At 42.3% G+C, this 12,852-nt stretch overlaps 1 protein-coding gene across 1 annotated transcript in view; it reads right to left on the bottom strand.

The window, feature by feature from the left end:
• B3GLCT (beta 3-glucosyltransferase) overlaps nt 1-12,852 on the bottom strand; it is a 506,218-nt gene that overhangs the window by 383,716 nt on the left and 109,650 nt on the right. The window contains exon 2 of the mRNA XM_073662497.1: nt 169-224. Within this exon, the coding sequence (XP_073518598.1) occupies nt 169-224 (56 nt within the window). The remainder of the gene's footprint in view (nt 1-168; nt 225-12,852) is intronic.

Raw genomic sequence — 12,852 nt, 5'->3', positions numbered from 1 at the left:
TCATGGATGGAAAAAAGGAAAACAAAATATATATAAAAGATAAAATCAAACCTGTAAAATTAAATAAAGCAACTTGTAACAATTGTTTAATGTGGCCTTCTAACTAGATATTTACATTTACGTGTATAACTGATGTAGAGCGAGAATGACTTTATAAAAATCGCTTACCTGAGGTGGATGTGCGCTTTCTTCGGGACTGTGTGCAGCAACAATGCCAAAAACCGCTGTAAAAAAAAAAACACAAAAAAAATTCAAATAAAATAAACAAGACATATAAAATTTTAAAATAATGTGGTTTCCATTGCAACTATCACTGTTAAATTTAAAATGGAACATTCCGAATTCTAACTTATTAAACTTTGCCAACGTCTTACTAATCTGTGGATACTTCCTCATTACCATATGCTGTACGCCGCATACATTTGTAGCGGTCTTATTCTTTGTCATGGCATTTCCAAGCCTTAAAGGGAATCTGTCAGAAAGATCAGCCGTCTATATGGGCATTCAGATCATAGAACGTTGAATAACATGCGACCCAGACATCTACAATGCGATGTTTTATTCCAGAGAAGTCCATCTTTTTCTTATTATGTTAAGATTTTTGGGCAGAACAGAGATCTTCCCGAGAGTCTGCCTCTGGGGGGCGTGTACTTCTTCTCACCGTGTATGATGTTGTCCAATCATAAGCAAGCAGCAACAGGCAGGCGATACAAGAATACGCCCCCACAATAGTTTACAGCAGATTTCTCCAGTCTGCCCTCCTCACCAATCTCACTGCAGGGCTGTGTATTATTACAAAGTGCCTGAAATTGTAATTACCCTTATGTCTGCACTTAACATCTTTCAGCTTTCATCTCATGGCAGTCAATGTGGGGGATGGGCAATACATCAGAGCTGAGAGCATTGCGAGGAGAACTGATAAGTGTTTGTAATGAAACATAGCTCAGATCTGCTCTCCTGCCCCTCCCCCACCACACTGGCATCAGTAAGAAGAAGGCTGAAGAAGTGTTAGTATACACACTCAGCTCTTCTATGCTCCAACACTTTAATCACACACAGCTCTGCAGTGAGACCAGTGTAAAGAGCAGACTGTCATTATATTTCATGCTGATAAACCTATTCCAAGCTATTGTCGGGAGTGTTCTTCTTTCCCAGACTCTCTGGAGGTTCTCGGTCCTGCCCAAAGCTCTTAAAGGGAATAGGTATGTGGGATCAGCCCTCCTAAGCCATTTATATGGGCATGTAGCTAATTGGAAGCTGACTAAAATGATATCTGTGATACAAATGTCTTATTCCAGAGAAATCCAAATTTTTTTTTATGCAAATGAGCTGTTCCAGGCTATGGCCAGACACTGATCTGCATAAGAATCTATCTCCAGAGCTTGTTTTAAATAAAAGAGGGAGTTACCAGTGTGAAACAAGTAACTAACACAGAACAGCAGAACTGCATTTTGTCTTCTTGCAAACACTTTTTGCAGCTCTCTAAGCTCTGCTGCACAGCAACAATATTACAACACTATCTACCTGTGAGATGGAAACAGGAGCGAAGAGGAACCTGCAGATGTGTCAGGTATAATCACACACAGCTCTGCTGTGAGATCAGGAGAGTGGCCATTACAAGTCTCACACTGGTAACACCCCCTTTTATTTAAAAATATTCTCTGGAGGCAGAGTCTCATGCAGATCTATGTCTGGCCCATAGCCTGAAACAGCTCATTAACATAGAATAAAAATGTGGATTTCTCAGGAATAATTTATCAGATGGCAGATATCAAAGTATCATATTATTCAGCTTGATATATATATATATATATATATATATAGACAGCGTAGGAGGGTTGATCCTATTGACAGATTCCCTTGAAAGCGCAAGTACACAGAAATACCCATGACCTTATATGAAGTCTTCTTTAACTTTCCTTCCAAGATTGCCTTCCAAAGACAAGGCAACAGCTTCTTAAAGGGGTTGTCCACTACTAGGACAAACTCTTCTTGATCTAAATGTTTGGCCCCAATAAAATAAAAAAAAGCTTATACTGATCTCCCATGCCGGCACTCGGGGTCCCGGGGCTCCCGTGCAGTTGTTGTGACACAAGAGCCAAGTGCCCAATCAGCACCGGCGTAACTGTTTCCACCTTCTGTCTAACTTAACATGAAGAGGAAGTCTGGGCTGCGGCTGATCTCGGACTTCCTCTTCATGTTAAATTTGTACGAAGGTGGAAACAGTGACGCCGGCGTTGTTTGTGTCCCGGGGTCATGTGTCACAACAACCACACTGGAGCCCGGGGAAGAGCGAGCGCCGACACCGCTGGAAACGGCGCCAGCACAGGAGGGGAGTATAAGCTTTTTTATTTTATTGGGGCCAAACGTGGGGTATAAGAAGGAGTTATCAAAGTAGTGGGCAACTTGTTTAAAAGTGTACCTCCATTGAAAAAATAGCCTCCACAGTATTCCCTTCAACGCTTAGCCACATGTGCTGAAAACGGCTCCTTTCTCCTAATTTAATTACCAAAAGTTACCATTATCTACGGTGATACAGATATGTTGGAGGTATCATAGGTCCATTGTGAAGACTGAGTTAGATCTATTTGCACTTTATTTTACAATGCACAATTGCCAGTATCTACCATCAGGTGTATAACTGCTGATGGCCAATCAAAGGGCTTTAGCGCCATCACTGCACTTCAGAGCTCTCAATGATATCACCGCATGCGTTTAACTTTAATTGGCCTCCTGATGTGCCCGGAGTACACACACTGGGAGAAATGCATTGAGGCATTGGAAACATCTATACATCGTTTCTGCTATATTTACATTACAATAGCAGAATAATGAGATTATTGATACATTACCTCGATTATAGTAGTGCAGAGAGGAATTAGAGAAAAAGAACAATAAAATGGGTAAATGTAACAGCAGCAGTACATAAAGAAAGAACATTATATATGTATTATTTGGATTATATTAGTGGAGATTATTATATAGATTTATTGTAACTGAAGTAATGGAACGTTAGGGAGTGTTCTAGTTCTAAGTCACATATTCTGTCAGATTTTGTTTTTAAGAGAGAAACGGCCCGAGATTCATCAGTCATTTTCATCAGAGTGACACGGTTTTTGTTTTTTTTATCACTATTTAAAAAAAAAAAAATGTTTCTCCACATTCCATCAGCCAGCATCAGAGTGTTGTCGGATTTCTTTTTTCGCGGACTCATAGAATTTGATCATTATCTGAAATGTCTCTACAATTTTGCACAGTCTGCAAAAAAAAAAAAAAAAGAAAAAAGAAAATCACAGACATGTCAAGAGCCCCATAAAGACTGTCATAGGTACAAGTGCTACCTGTGAAAAATAAAAGCGGATAGCACTTGTACATGAATAACTGACTTGTGAACGAGCCCTTACTCTTTCCTTACTACATAGGGATACTATAGAATATAGAGTACAGAATTTTCCACTTTAGTGGATAATAGTTTTGAATACTTAAGTGTACTAATAAAGTTGCTTCTCTACTATTTACAAAGTTCAATTCTATATGCTTCCCAGCATGAGAAACACCATCCCACTTTAGACAAGGAGGGAAGGGAGAGACACAGGGAGCAGTGGATATAATAGGCATGTGATCTTCTCCTTACATGTGTAATAGTTCTTTTACTGTGCCCACAACACAACCAATCTGCCTGATGTAGGACAAAATCCAAAAGGTTGCTACTACCACGTGACTATGAACCATTTAAACCATTAGATCTTAAATAAATGTTCTATGCATTAAGGCTGTAGTGCGGCTTCAACACTGAAGAGCAGGGCGGAAGTAAAGTGCTACAGGAATTCAAGTCTCCTCCTATTCTGCTTAATATTGAAATTAATGATGTGTGCTACGAGCGAATAAAGCTGACAGCATGGAGGGATAATTTTTATATTCTAAATATGAACGTACAGAGGACACATAGTCCATGCCACTTGATAAAAATTAAGTTTTATTGAACGATTACTTTAAAACCATACATATCAGGCAAGTATGAAGGAATCAATGAAGAAAAACCCAGTTTCAGGGCAAAGACTACTGCTAATTCATGGGACAGCTGGGAACATTTTAGTGTTAGAAAACCTTACTTATGTCACAGAAGCCTATACAATGGATCCTATATATACTTTACTGAGGAGACATGACCAAATTCAGTCATAGTATATGCTAGTAGCTGAATGAATCCATCTCCCCAATAACTTGCTATAATTTATATGGCAATTGTGTGATGTAGGCAGCACTTCAAGTAATATGGACAAGTTTCATTAGTGCTGTCTATCATCACACAAAACATTTAGGCAATAACACTAGATACATAACATGATGTTAGTATAATACACCGTAATTACCCATTGCTGTAGTTTTGGCAGTGCACTAGCCCAGACTCCCCAACTCGCGTTTCGCGATTGTTGCTTCTTCAGGGGTTGTGGCCTAATACACTGAGTGTCTCAGTATATATATCAGGACAGTACAATCACATGATCCGTCAGGAACAATCACAGTGGCATATTTGGCGCATGTGGGCCACACATCAGAGCCCCGCTGCCGCCCATCAATCACCATTGCAGTCACGCTGGTCAGTAGGCGCCTAGCCGCATTCCACAGAAGCGCAATAGATGGGAGGACAGGAAGATGCCCGGCACAGGATGACGCGCATGCGCACACACCGTAAGAGGTATTGCTGAAGGTTCAGAATAGTGGAATTAAGTGCAATAGTGCAATGTAAACATACAGCATCTCATCAACTAATGATACAAGTGCTGTTTACATAAATAGTATTTGTCTCCAAACACAGACAGCCACCTCATGCCCTCTCCTGCTCCCACCTACTAACACTTTCTCTGCTCTTCCTCACTGCCAGCGACATCTCCACATCCCTGCCCTCCTCACCACATCCCTACAATCACTTCCACCTCCTACCCACGATCTATCCCAAACTCTCGTAACCCTTCTAACCTTATACCCATCCGCACAGCCCCCGCTTCCCCAGTCCCCCTAACAGGAGCTCTATAGAACGCTCGCTCTGTCTGCAACAAACTTTCCTACATTCACGATCTCTTCATCACTAACAAGCTTTCTTCCTCGGCATCACTGAAACCTGGCTCACCCCCTCCGACACGGCCTCTCCTGCTGCACTTTCGTATGGCGGATTCCACCTCTCCCATACCCCCCGCCCCACCAGCAAGCACGGTGGAGGAATAGGTTTCCTTCTCTCAGATAACTGCTCCTTCACCCATATCCCACTGCCACCCTCAATTACTCTCCCCTCTTTTGAAGTGCACTGCGTGCGCATCTACTCCCCCTCCAACCTCCAACTGGCTGTCATCTACTGCCCCCCAGGATCAGCCACCACTTTCTTTGACCACTTCACCACTTGGCTACTTCATTTCCTCTCCGTTGACATCCCCAATATCCTCATGGGCGACTTCAACATCCCCATTCAGTGAATGTGAATAGCGGTATCAGAGCGCCAATAACAGGGCAAAAATTAATTAAAATGACTGATTTATTAATACACACAACGCGTTTCGGTGGACAAGGCCACCTTCATCTGATGAAGGTGGCCTTGTCCACCGAAACGCGTTATTGGCGCTCTGATACCGCTATTCACATTCACGGATCATCTTTTTCCCCCTGCTGGGGTGCGGTAGAGCAGCCTTTATTTACTTGTTCAACCACCTGTGGGATGAAGTTAACTAAGAGTTACTACCCTGGTTTCCAAGCTGCGCTGCCCTAACCCCTCCGGAACACTGCCGGGAGTGTTGGTGAAGCTGGGCGTCCATCTCGGCGATATGCGCAACTAACCTGATCACGTGACCCACCACCGTGAGATCAGGATCTGTGAACGCCGCTGAAAGCAGATGACAGCCACCAACAGAGCAGAGCTTGTGGAGCTTTACACTGGGGTTGTGCAGAGGTGCACAACTCCATAAGGTTAGTAGCCACTCCCACACCCCTCTACAAATTGCATTATTGAGTCACCCATTGCGCCCTGTTCTCTCCTTTTTTACATTCAACATCCCCATTGACACTTCCCTCTCAGATGCCTCTAAGCTTCTATCCCTCACTTCCTCCTTCGGTCTTACCCAGTGGTCTTCCACACTCACCCACAAAGACGGCCACACACTGGACCTCATCTTCACCCGCCTCTGTTCCCTATCTAACCTCTCTAACTCACCTCTTCCTCTCTCTGACCACAACCTACTTACATTCTCTACCCTCTCCTCTCCAGGGCAACAATCCCCACTCCACAAACTTGCATACCCTCGCAGAAATCTCAAACACCTTGACCTACACTCACTCTCTGAATCCCTTCTCCCTCTTACAGACATTAGTTCCTTACATGATGCAGATGTTGCTGCCACTTTATACAACAGCTGCAGCTCTCGATTCAGTCGCCCCCCTCACACATACCAAAGCTCGCACGATCAACAGACAACCCTGGCACACCAGCCTAACTAAAGAACTGCGACGGGCCTCCAGGGTTGCTGAGCGTAGATGGAAAAGGTCCCACTCCAATGAGCACTTCATCGCATTCAAACAGTCCCTCACTATCTTCAAGTCCACACTCACTGCAGCAAAACAAACATACTTCGCATCTCTCATATCCTCCCTGTCTCACAACCCCAAACTATTCAACACCTTAAATTCTCTCCTCCGTCCCCCAGTGCCTCCTCCCTCTCCTCTTATTTCAGCCGAAGACTTTGCCTCATTCTTCAAGCAGAAGATTGACACCATCAGACAAAGCTTTTGCCTAAAGCCCCCACAGCCCCTCACCACACCTACTCAACCCTCCTCCTCCAAAACCACATTCTCCACCATTACGGAAGATCAACTTTCCTCTTTGCTCTCCAAATCACACCTCACCACCTGTAAACTTGACCCAATCCCGTCCCACCCCAACCCAAACCTTTCCACTATCTTCATCCCACCCCTAGCCCACCTCTTCAAACTGTCACTAACAACTGGTGTCTTCCCCTCATACTTCAAACATGACAATCACACCAATCCTCAAAAAGCCCTCCCTTGACCCATCCTCTCTGTCTAGCTATCGCCCCATATCACTTCTCCCCTATGCCTCAAAACTACTGGAACAACACATCCATTCTGAGCTGTCCTCCCACCTATCCTGCTGCTCCCCCTTCGACCGCCTACAATCTGGTTTCCGACCGCACCATTCTACTGAAACTGCACTGACTAAAGTCAACCAACGACCTACTAACCGCCAAATCTAAGCAACACTACTCGGTCCTCCTCCTCCTCCTAGACCGGTCATCTGCCTTCGACACAATGGACCATTCCCTCTTACTACAAACTCTCTCATCTCTCGGCATCACAGACTTGGCCCTATCCTGGATCTCCTCATACCTAACAGACAGGACATTCAGTGTCTCTCACTCACAGACCACCTCCTCATCTCGCCCCCTATCTGTCGGTGCCCCCAAGGTTTAGTTCTAGGACCCCTGCTCTTCTCCATCTACACCTTAGGCCTGGGACAGCTCGTAGAGTCTCATGGCTTTCATTATCACCTCTATGCTGATGACACACAGATCTACCTCTCAGGACCCGATATCACCTCCTTACTAACCAAAATCCCACAATGTCTGTCTGCTATTTCATCCTTCTTCTCTGCTAGATTTCTAAAACTTAACACGGACAAAACAGAATTCATCATCTTTCCGCCATCTCATTCAACCTCCCCAACTGACCTATCCATCATAGTCAATGGCTGCCCACTCTCCCCAGTCCCTCAGGCTCGCTGCCTTGGGGTAACCCTGGACTCTGAACTCTCCTTCAAACCACATATCCAAGCCCTTTCCACTTCCTGCCGACTCCAAATCAAAAATATCTCCCGGATCCGCACATTGCTCAACCATGAATCTGCAAAAACCCTAGTGCACGCCCTCATCATCTCCCGCCTTGACTACTGCAACCTCCTGCTCTGCGGCCTCCCTTCGAACACTCTCGCACCGCTCCAATCCATCCTAAACTCTGCTGCCCGACTAATCCACTTGTCCCCCCGCTATTCCCCGGCCTCTCCTCTCTGTCAATCTCTTCACTGGCTCCCCATTGCCCAGAGACTCCAGTTCAAAACCCTAACCATGACATACAAAGCCATTCACAACCTGTCTCCTCCATATATCTCTGACCTAGTCTCCCGCTACATACCCGCACGCAATCTCCGATCCTCACAAGATCTCCTTCTATACTCCCCTCTTATCTCCTCCTCCCACAATCGCATACAAGATTTCTCCCGTGCTTCCCGCCTACTCTGGAACTCTCTACCCCAACACATCAGACTCTCGTCGACCGTGGAAACCTTCAAAAAGAGCCTGAAGACCTACCTCTTCCGACAAGCCTACAAACTGCAGTAACCACCACTCCACCAATACCGCTGCACGACCAGCTCTACCCTCACCTACTGTATCCTCACCCATCCCTTGTAGACTGTGAGCCCTCAAGGGCAGGGTCCTCACTCCTCCTGTACCAGTCGCCGTCACATTGTGTTCAAGATTATTGTAATTGTTCTTGTATGAATACCCCTTTTTCACATGTAAAGTGCCATGGAATAAATGGTGCTATAATAATAAATAAATAATAATAATAATATGGCTGATAATGATATGTCATTTTGTTATCTTATCACATTTGATATGTAAACCGCATCACTCAAGATGTCAATAGATGAATCTGGTTTTTTTTTCTCCAGAAGACGACATGCACACGGGTATATACACGAATTGAGGGTATAGTAAAATTCCAGATACGCTTGAATGCAAGAAAAACACAAAAAATAAAAATTAATACACTGAATAACACCCACTGTACCGTAAATTTAAAAAATACCGAGATAGGACAATTAAAATAATAAAATAAAATAATGAAATATCCCATCACTCATCCCATCCCATCACTCATCTTGAACTTTGGGAGCCAAAAATACAGCAAAACCTGCTATTTGTAAGCAGCCTCTTTACTGCCAAGAGGGCAGGTATGTCGGCAGAAAAAAAACAACAAAAAAGCAACATGTGAACATAGCCATAGAGTATAAAATTGAAATCTTAGTATTTATCTTCTACAATATATTTCTATTTGATACCAATAAAAGGCTAACACATTACAAAATTTATATGTATGGAAAAATAAAGTTGATTTACAACTAACATGACAGCCAAATATTTTACTTAAGAACTTCAAAAGTATCAGAACTCTATGACCTTAAAAATAAAATATGATCTGGGCTATGTCGCATACGTTTTAACTGGGACAATAGTTGACTAATTAATGGATTTTATTATTCATAAGGCTGAGAAAACAACCTTGTTATTGAAGAATCTTTTTGGTGCTTCCATAATGCCTGATTTAGAGTGAAGAGATGGGGTTCATTTCAGGCTTGGTGCCAATTAAACACATACATGTGCCCACAGACGTTTCATAGCAGCTGTTCCCAGTAGAAGTCAGTATGGGGTAGGCAGTGTGAAGAGCACAAACAGCTGGTACCTTGTAGGCAAGTTATGAACTGGAAAACAGAAGCTTTTAGGTTCATAAAGCATAATTAACCTTTACTATGATAAAAGGACCCACAAAGAGGATGGATAGGATTAGGACAAATTTCCTTTTAAAATCTACAATCTCTACCTGCTCCTTCAGATAGACATTGCACATAAATGTAAAGCTCAACATGACGTTTATTGTTGTCTCTTCTCTTCAAATTGTAACTATGAAAATATTTTTTTTTGTTCATTATTGCAGTTGTGCTGTTTTTTTTTTATAGAAATGTTTAAAACAGTAATATCTGAAAAAAAATCTTATGTATAAGTTACACGCACGCCACTAGGTTCAGATAGGGCGAGACGGGTTTCATGCATTCTTTGGAATCCTGGGGGAACCGTTACTCAGGGCGACTATAGGCTGCAGCTTCTCTCAGGCACACAATAGATTCAATTGCTGACCAGACACATCTGACAAGAGTCCTTTTCAACAGTTGAACAGTGAAATTTAATCTGAAGTACAGCCAGTGCAATTCAGGGATATTACAGCAACAATCTTCATTACAGTACAGTCTGAGTTTCTTGAGCAACCGACTCCAGTAAAAATACAGTAGTTTCTTCACAAGGCACAGTATTACAGTCTCCTCAGTAGCATAATTTAGTATAGATTAGATCTCTTAGCAGCACACTTCTATGGATACACAACCACAGGCTTTTCCTTCACAAGGACACAATAGTACACAGCATTCTTTATCCTGCATGGAGATGGGGGGGGAGTTTGATGAGGGATATGATCCCTGTGACACAATTCCTTCCAGTCCTTATCTTCCTGCCCAACGATAGACTTCCTCAACTAACAGTGCAGGGTATCTGTCCTGTATTGAGCTTCACCCTTGACTTGAATCCTGTTCGCTTTCCTGCACTTCTGTGAGATACATATCACACACACCACTTCTCCCTTTGGCTACAGCAAGAATACAACAACAAGTTATCCACAAGCCCCCTGGAGCTCCGCTAAAACACTCCCTGTCTTCTGTGATTGTGTTAACCCCTCTAGCTGCTGGATGCTTTGGAAGCAACAGCACTATTTCTGAATGTCACATACACTATGTTCCAAATTATTATGCAAATAATATTTTCTCAGATTTTCCCAAATTACCTATATGAATTGCAGTCATTGTAATTTTCCAGTCAAATAACTATTAGAGTACAATTGAAAGGTTTTTGTACAAACTGCCTATGATAACAGTATATTTTTAAAAAAATAAAAAACTCAACCTGCACTCAAAATGCATGTTCCAAATTATTATGCACAGCAGAGTTTTCAACCTTTTCATTTTAATAAAGAACAAAAAAATGGTCATTTTTGAAATTATAAGCTTTAGCAGGTTATTACAAACTGAAATCAAACAGTTTTCAACTCAAAACTTTATTCTAGGTGATGTTACATTTGCACATAGGACCCCTTGTTCGAAAGGAGCTTCTGAACTCTCTCGTCCATTGAATTTGTCAGGTTTTGGATGGTTTCTGCTTCAATTGTTTTGCATGAGGACAGAATACCCTCCCAGAGCTGTTGCTTAGATGTGAACTGCCTCCCGCCATCATAGACACTCCTTTTGATGATGCTCCAGAGGTTCTCAATGGGGTTGAGGTCAGGGGAGCATGGGTGCCACACCATAAGTTTGTCCCCTTTTATGCCCATAGCAGCCAGAGATGCAGATGTGTTATGTGCAGCATGAGACGGGGCATTATCATGCATGAAATGATCTCGATGGTCCAGATGGATGGAGTGGAGGATGGCTGGTTGATGGACACCCCATGCAAACACAGCTACGGCGCTAACAAGGAGGAGGTGGAGTAATGTTTTGGGCTGGAATCATGGGGAGAGAGATTGTCGGCCCTTTTAGGATCCCTGAAGGGGTAAAGATGAACGCCATAACGTATGTTGAGTTTCTCAAACAGCACTTCCTTCCATGGTTCAAGAAGAAGAACCGTGCATTCCGCAGCAAGATCATTTTCATGCATGATAATGCCCCGTCTCATGCTGCACATAACACATCTGCATCTCTGGCTGCTATGGACATAAAAGGGGACAAACTTATGGTGTGGCCCCCATGCTCCCCCGACCTCAACCCCATTGAGAACCTCTGGAGCATCATCAAAAGGAGTGTCTATGATGGCGAGAGGCAGTTCACATCTAAGCAACAGCTCTGGGAGGGTATTCTGTCCTCATGCAAAACAATTAAAGCAGAAACCATCCAAAACCTGACAAATTCAATGGACGAGAGAGTTCAGAAGCTCCTTTCGAACAAGCGGTCCTATGTGCAAATGTAACATCGCCTAGAATAAAGTTTTGAGTTGAAAACTGTTTGATTTCAGTTTGTAATAACCTGCTAATGCTTATAATTTCAAAAATGACCATTTTTTTGTTCTTTATTAAAATGAAAAGGTTGAAAACTCTGCTGTGCATAATAATTTGGAACATGCATTTTGAGTGCAGTTTGAGTGTTTTATTTTTTTTAAAATATACTGTTATCATAGGCAGTTTGTACAAAAACCTTTCAATTGTACTCTAATAGTTATTTGACTGGAAAATTTCAATGACTGCAATTCATATAGGTAATTTGGGAAAATCTGAGAAAATATTATTTGCATAATAATTTGGAACACAGTGTATAATATATATACACATACATGTGTAAGTATATGTGTGTGTGTGTATACATATACATTCTATGTGAAGTAAAAACCATTTCCGGTGACTACCTCTTGAAGCTCATCAAGAGAATGCCAAGAGTGTGCAAAGCAGTCATCAAACCAAAAGGTGGCTACTTTGAAGAACCTAGAATATAAGACATATTTTCAGTTGTTTCACACTTTTTTGTTAAGTATATAATTCCACGTGTTAATTCATAGTTTTGATGCCTTCAGTGTGAATGTACAATTTTCATAGTTATGAAAATACAGAAAAATCTTTAAATGAGAAGGTGTGTCCAAACTTTTGGTCTGTACTATATCTATCTATCTATCTATCTATCTATCTATCTATACACACACACCCTCATACATTTCATTAGTATTTGGTAACATTGCTCTTAAACTGAATGGCTTGGGTCAAACGTTTGGGATATCTTCCACAAGCTTCTCATAATAGTTGTTCGGAATTTAAGCTCATTCCTCCTGACAAAACTGGTGTAACTGATCCAGGTTTGTAGGTCGCCTTGTTCGCACCTGCTTTTTCAGCTTTGCCCATAAATTTTCAATAGGATTGAGATCAGGGCTTTGTGATGGCCACTTCAAAACATTGACTTTGTTATCCTTAAGCCACTTTGTTACC

This window comes from Phyllobates terribilis, unplaced genomic scaffold (assembly GCF_046119375.1).
Source record: "Phyllobates terribilis strain yellow unplaced genomic scaffold, ASM4611937v1 Scaffold_2__4_contigs__length_985480577, whole genome shotgun sequence".
Taxonomy (NCBI): domain Eukaryota; kingdom Metazoa; phylum Chordata; class Amphibia; order Anura; family Dendrobatidae; genus Phyllobates; species Phyllobates terribilis.
This window is presented reverse-complemented; position numbering and strand designations above follow the sequence as displayed.